The sequence below is a fragment of the Arvicola amphibius genome, chromosome X (assembly GCF_903992535.2).
Source record: "Arvicola amphibius chromosome X, mArvAmp1.2, whole genome shotgun sequence".
NCBI lineage: Eukaryota > Metazoa > Chordata > Mammalia > Rodentia > Cricetidae > Arvicola > Arvicola amphibius.
In genome coordinates, this window is record NC_052065.1 from 121,056,356 (window position 1) to 121,063,813 (window position 7,458).

The 7,458-nt window shown below is 42.2% G+C and overlaps 1 protein-coding gene across 1 annotated transcript; it reads left to right on the forward strand.

Annotated features, from left to right (window-relative positions):
- The first annotated feature begins 1,163 nt into the window (after window positions 1-1,163).
- On the forward strand, window positions 1,164-5,264 carry Brs3 (bombesin receptor subtype 3). Its single transcript, XM_038317461.1, has 3 exons — window positions 1,164-1,597; window positions 3,116-3,467; window positions 4,851-5,264. The coding sequence occupies exons 1-3, from the start codon at window positions 1,164-1,166 to the stop codon at window positions 5,262-5,264; spliced, it is 1,200 nt and encodes a 399-aa protein (XP_038173389.1).
- The last annotated feature ends 2,194 nt before the right edge of the window (window positions 5,265-7,458 follow it).

The following is a 7,458-nucleotide window of genomic DNA, read 5'->3' on the forward strand; positions in this document are numbered from 1 at the left end:
ACACACACACACACACACACACCTATATACATTTCCTGGAAAAATTGGCCTTTCTTTTTGGTGTCATAGTGGCTGCCTTAATTTTTTTTTAACTTCTTTAGTTGATGCTAACTTCCTCTACATGCTCCTTATCTCTGCAATAATCTGCAGGGGTTTTTTTTTTTTCCCACTGGAAAAAAAAAAGAATAATTTTCATTCTTCCAACACTACTTGGGTCAAGATCTTGAGAGGCATTATTCTGGATTATTTGGTTAGAAGGCAGGTTCATTTAAGTCACTTTTCCGAGAGACAACTCCTTTAAATGCTCTTTTTGGAAGCGATTTCTATTTAGACAGACAGTCAAATGGAAACCCTGTTTTTATTGAGACACTAAGGAACAAAGTGACTGCTGGTCTACTGGGGTTTTCATCACTTCCAAGTTGCTTTGGTATGATATAGCTCAGCCCCAGGGACATGAAGGCTGAGAATTATCATGTGTCAGAGTGAGATGCTAAGCCCAGGTCACTGGATTATTGCTTTGGGGAGGTGACATGAGCTCTGTCAAGGTGTGAGTGATTTGTTGCTTCATCGTCTCTCTGATATTAAATTTTGAGGATTGGGTTCAAGTTTGTACTTTAGGGGCCATCTATCCTTATTTGTCATATAAAAGGGAGTGCATTAAACCACCATGTGAAGGGAGATGGTGAGGTGCTTTGTTTGTTTGTTTGTTTGTTTTGTCTTTTTTTTAAAAAAAATTCAGCAAGATCTATCTAGACCAGGCTGGGTAAAAATGAAGATACAGGTGATTCTAATAAACTATCAGATGGCTTAATAAACCTTACTGATGTTATTCAAGGGACACTACACCCCCAAATGGCAAAGCATAGGCAGGGCATTTCTTTTGCACCCTTCCTCATCTTATGTCATAGGAATGCCAATGAGACTCCTCCATCCTCCACCTCCCATTTCCTAGTGCCAGATCTGTAAGCGCTTAGCCAACCAAGCTGGGAGATGCAGAAGAACTGAAGGGAAGGAGTAACCGGATGTCTTGGGCTTTCTTTCCACTCCGGTCTCTTCTCTCCTCCTGACACCACCTCATTACTAGACGTAGGCACTAGACGTGACAGTCAACTACATCTGAACTGAGCAGAGAAGAGGTAGTGAAGGCAGAGAGTGCAGGAGACATGTCTCAAAGGCAGCCTCAGGCATCTAATCAGACTTTAATTTCTATCACAAATGACACAGAAACATCCATCTCTGTCGTCTCCAACGATACCACACATCAAGGATGGACCGGAGACAACTTTCCAGGAATAAAGGCACTCTGTGCCATCTACATCACTTATGCTGTGATCATTTCAGTGGGCATCCTCGGAAATGCCATCCTCATCAAAGTCTTTTTCAAGACTAAATCCATGCAAACAGTTCCAAATATTTTCATCACCAGTCTGGCGTTTGGAGATATCCTACTTCTGCTGACTTGTGTGCCGGTGGATGCAACTCACTACCTGGCAGAAGGATGGCTGTTTGGAAAGCTCGGTTGTAAAGTGCTCTCCTTCATCCGGCTCACTTCGGTCGGTGTGTCAGTGTTCACGCTAACAATTCTCAGCGCTGACAGGTGAGTTGCTTTTCTCTGTTCTATTGCTGGGATGGGAAATTAGGCAAAAGGAAAAAAAAAGAAAATCTTGTGCTTAGCGTTTACCGGCTACCGGTAAGCTTCTCTTACACAGTGTAATCTAAATGGAAGGTTGGAAAATCCAGGAGCATTTTAAAATAAAAGTTAGAGTAAAAATGTCAAAATGCCTTTGTTAGCATCTGAAGAGTGCTTGAAAATATATGCTCTGGGCAGGAGGGGTTTTCTTTTCTTTGAAATGTAATTGTTTGCTTGAAAGAATAGCAAACGGTGTTTTTATTTTCCTCCGGCTTATTAAGTCAGGCAAATTGTTGCAGGTGCAAAGAAAAATACTCATGCTTTATACATTAGTGCAGCCTAGTGGTATAAAAGAGTCAACATGAAAACACCGGCATAGGTGTGAAATGAACTGTGTATGCATTAGCATGTACCAGAAGGATGGAAAAGAGAGAAAAATGCATCAGATTTATTTGAAAGTACCCAGATTAGCTAATAGAGGGGAAACTGAGGTTTTCCGTGCCCTGGTAATTGGGTATCACGTCATTACTTAGTTCTACTTGTTTTCTCTATGAGCATGGGGTGGCATTTTCATTCTCAGAGAAATAAATTAATTCTGATGGACTTTTCGAGTCCTGTGGCCAGAGCATGTGAAACAGTCTCACTGGCGTGGAGTTGGGGCTCCATGTTAGGGTGTTTTCAGTTTGAATACGGTGTGTTTAATAAACGAGTGCAGAATAAGCATGAAAATGTGAAAAATGTGGCTCTAAATATCAAAATCAATGCTTTAAAAATTTTTGTGTAGGTCATTAGTGCCCAGTAGTTCTGAAAGGAAGGCTCTGGATTCTGGAAAGCTCGATGTGTCATTGTTATGATCATTATTATTATAATCATCTTGATGAGGCTGTTGCTTTACTGGTCTATATTCTTGAGGGCAGACTCCTGTAAAGGCTACAGGTTTTAAGGTGATTTTGTTTGAATGGGGAGGCATCATTGCATGGGCTCTAGCTTCTGATTTTACCCTAATCTCCCCCATTGATCCATTAGCTTAGGGAAGGAAGTAACCCTTATCAATGGGAAAAACATAAGCTCTCTGCTTCTTACTGGTGGAAATCTTATCTAGGAAGAGTGAAGACTGCTTACTCATCCAGGCAAGTTAATTCAATTAACATGAGTCACTTACATATAGATAACTTCTTTAGGATACTTACGGCATCATATAGGTGATGAATTATTCTCAAGTCACACAGAGAAACCTGTTGAAAACATTTGTTCTAAATAGAGGATCTGTCACAAAATTACAAAGTCACAGATCTAGAGTGTCTCATAGGAGTGAATAAAGGACAAGCTGATCAGAATAAATACATCACTGGCTATCTCCCGTGTCTTTGGAAACACAGCCAGTTCTAGTTGGTTCTATATGACTGGAAAGGAGGAAGAACTGCATGATTGCTAAGGTCACACGTGTCGCTGATTCCAACTCTGCTTGTGATCATGTCTTTCTAGATACAAAGCCGTCGTGAAGCCTCTAGAGAGGCAGCCCTCCAATGCTGTTCTGAAGACCTATGTGAAAGCTGGTGGCATCTGGGTCATGGCTATGATACTTGCTCTGCCAGAGGTTATATTCTCAGATGTCTACTCTTTCCAAGATCCTAAAAGAAATGTGACCTTTGAATCGTGTAACTCCTACCCTGCGTCTGAGAGGCTCTTGCGAGAAATCCATTCTGTGTTGTGTTTCTTAGTGTTCTATATTATCCCTCTCTCGATTATCTCTGTCTATTACTCTTTGATTGCCAAGACGCTTTACAAAAGCACCTTGAATATACCAACTGAGGAACAAGGACATGCCCGAAAGCAGGTATGTTATGAATTGTTACTCCTGCAAATATAGCCTGAATTTAGAAGTTAGCCCCCTCACTGCCTTTCAGTGAGCTACATTGCATTTATCTGGGTAGAGATCCAGTCCCCAAATGATCTATTACACACTGAGCAATGCTGAGCAAGTTATTTGACCTCTCTGAGCCCCAGTTTCTTTATCTGTAAAATGAAGAAGAGGACTGAGTGACACCAGGAGATAAAACTCCCAGCATAGTTCCTGATGGTACTCATGGTGAGGCGATTGGTATTATAGACGGGGTAGTGGAAGTGTGGGAGCAGTAAAAGCTACCTATCCTATAGGATAGTAGGGGGATCTACATACTGTGAGCTTATAAAGCCCAGCATCATTTGCTTTAGCAAGTATCACAGAGTAGTAGAAATGCACAGGATGCTGAAACTGGCAAGAGGCACCTGACATCACTCGCTGAAAATGCCTTCGATACAGATGAGCAACCTGAGGTCTGGAGTGGGTGAAGTGCCCATGGCAAGAGAACAGTGACTCACACACACTAGATTAAGACCACTGAAGGGCTGAGGTGTGCTCTCCTTTCATAAATCTGTACAAAATGGAAGGATGGTACCAGATACTGTCCTGTTAGACTGGTGGTCAGGGAGGCTTCTATCCTGGAGAAGAGGGAAGTAGTGCCATTTACAGAGAGGGGAGAGGGAAAGAGGGAGGAGGGAGAGCAAGAATGATGTAATCTATCAGTTAGTTGAATAGCTGTGCTCATAAGGCTGAAGCTATGTAAGCAATGTGCTTGGTGTCCATGTGATCAGTTATCTTTGCTCTATCTGAGCCTCTATTTTCTGCGGTGCATCTTGTATATTGACAGATGTGAATAGGAGTATTCTCGTATATGATGGATGGCCCATTTTGTTTTTATTCCTCTCTGACTACCTGATATAAATCCCTAGAGATTAAAAGCAACTTTAGTGCCAACCTGACAACTTTCCTAAACTGCAGAAGACTGCTCTCGCTTGTCTGTCAGGCTCTGCGGAAGCGGTGAAAGCTGCTCTGAATAGTATCACTCTCTCCTTTTAGTGAAATTAAATCACTGGGGATTCCACAGCACTGCTTGAGTTAACTAGAGTATCTCAACATCTGAGGATGGTGGGAGGCCTCAGAATGAGAGTTAATGAGACCAAGATCACAGGTTACCATGCCAATTAACTTGTCATATTCTATCTCCACAGGCACACTTCCCATGTGTCCCAGCCAGTTAGCTCATAAGCATGTGTTCGGAGGGAGGCCAGCTTGTTAACTGTAAATTCCTAGGTCAATCTAGAGGCTGGTTTTTTTTTTTTAATCTCTGCCAGCTAAATGGATATTTGTGTGTGTGTGTGCAATTTTCTCCCCATATAGATTGAATCCCGGAAGAGAATTGCCAAAACGGTTTTGGTGCTGGTGGCTCTGTTCGCTCTCTGCTGGCTGCCGAATCACCTCCTGTATCTCTACCACTCGTTCACTTACAAAAGCTATGAAGAGCCCTCGAACGTCCCTTTCATCGTCACCATTTTGTCTCGGGTGCTGGCTTTCAGCAATTCCTGTGTGAACCCCTTTGCTCTCTACTGGCTCAGCAAGACCTTCCAGGATCACTTTAAAGCTCAGCTCTGCTGCTTCAAGGCAGAGCAGCCTGAGCCTTCTCTTGGTGACACCCCTCTTAATGATCTCACTGTGATGGGGCCAGTCCCAGGGACTGGGAGCACTCATGTGTCTGACATTAGTGTGACCCTGGTCAGTGGCTGTAGTGTGAAGAAGGCAGAGGACAAGGTTTAGCTTTTCCACTAAGGAAAGAAAAGGTGGTTTTTAAAGTCTCATTGCGTGTATCCAGCTTCAAGCTGTGCATACATAGTATGGTGTCTGGGGTTTTGTTGTTCAGGAGCTGCTTTGAAGTGTTCAGAATGACTTGTCCCTGAGAGTAAACGACAAACCATCATTTTCTTCAAAGTGCAAACAGTAATGCCATTTGGGGCTTTCTAAGCACAGTGAAGCCCACCAAGTAGAGAAAAGCAGGTTTAGAAATGGCAGCCAACCGTGAAGAACGCTGTATATAGGAGGAAGGGTAAATGAACAAGATAAATGTTTAAAAATCTAATTGGATCCCTCCTGATGTTCCTCACTCTCTTGTACTCGCATGGTTGTCATAAAATTAGTGGTTGTGCTTACCGTGTGCTGTAAATCTAGAGATTCTACTCTGTAAATGAGGAGATCAAAAAGAGATAAGCATCTCTCGTGGTGTTTTGTGAAACACACATATATGTATATATTACAGAGTTACTGCTCTCTTCCTCCAGTCACCATTCCATCATAAGAAATCTTGCAATTGAAATGAAAATGTTTGAGAGTCAGAGAGTGTTAAGCACTGTGTCTGGGGCAGGGTGCTTCCCTTACTGGCTTTGTGTATTGTACTGCCATTGCTTAATAACTAGGCAGGGCCATTTCTCACAAACATTGTGAAGAATTTGTCTTATTAATAGGCAGAACAGGGGCCACCATGTCAGGGTGGTGTGACCATGGGCCCAAGAGGAAGATTCCTGTCCAGGTTTCTAAGCTGTCATTGACTGAAATTCTTTCCTCAAAGGAAACTCATTTCATCTGGGTGAGCAGTGCCCTCTTTCTACAAACGTGCAGAACTGCCACTCTGGATCTCCATCACCTGGCTGTGCGAGCATCATCGCATCATCCACCTGCTTGATATTACTCAACCTGATGGGTGCCGAAGTCCTAGAGCTGGGCTCTGCTTTTGGAAGTGTAGAAGGAATGGCGGGGCTGTCAGAGAGAAAGCTCTGACTTTCTAGCCTCTGCTCTACCTTGCTACCACAAATAAGCTTGTCACTCACGGTAACTGGAAAAAACCTTGTAGTCAGTAGATTTGCCAGATTTAAATTTGTGCTTTCAGAAAATGTATTCTTGACGTAAACTAAAGTTTATCTTTGGCATTATAGTTACATTGTATTTTTAAAAGCTTGATTTTTTTTAGAGTGCTTTTGGTATTTTTGACCTTTAAATGGCTTCTGCCGTGGTGAACTTCTGCTAATTATGGGGCTCAAAAGGGGGTGGGTGGGGGCATATAGTAACACTGGGCTTTAAATGTCCTTAAAATTGGCTTACTTACATTGGGGTTGCTAATACTGTATTAACATCGCTTTAAAGTGAGCAAAATTGTTGTAAAAGCATCTGAAGTGAGCAAATAAATATGAAATAAAGTTTAAATGGTTTCGTGTAACTTTATATTCTAAAAACAATGACAGAATATAAGCGCACATTTTAATTCCAGGACTTACAATTTTTAAATCATAAAAGTATACAATATTTCTTTACTTTCCTTAATTATAAAAACATTATATATTTACTCTTTTGAGCCTAACACTTGAGAAAGAACTTTGTAAATGTACCAGACTGTGGAGAGAGAGAGAGAGAGAGAGAGAGAGAGAGAGAGAGAGAGAGAGAGAGAGAGAGAACCCAGCACTGAAGGGTGCTTCCTGCATGGGGACCAGATTTTGGATTTCAGTACGCACAGGACCAGATGTGGACCAGATGTGGTCCTGTGCGTACATGTGCAATTATAACACCAGCACAGGTCGGGGCTGAGACAACGGGATCCCTGGTGCTTGCTGGCTGCCAGCCCAGCTGAAAACAAACAACAAACAAAACAGAACCCCCCACAAACCATAAGATCGGGGTTCAGCAAGAGACCTTCCCTCCAATGGAATAAGGCAGAAAGTGATAAAGGAAAATACACGGCACCCTCCTCGAGACTCCATGCATGTGCACATGCACATGCACACCACATACATACTTCACATAATGTACACTCATACACAGACTCAATAAATAATTAGTACCCTAATTTTAAAAAGCACCAGGCTACTCAAGCCAAGAGAGTGTTTTCATGTTTCATAAAACTACAGCTCTGCATGAGTTAGTGATGAAGTATGGATAAAACAGCTTCTTAGCTTCCTAGCCATCA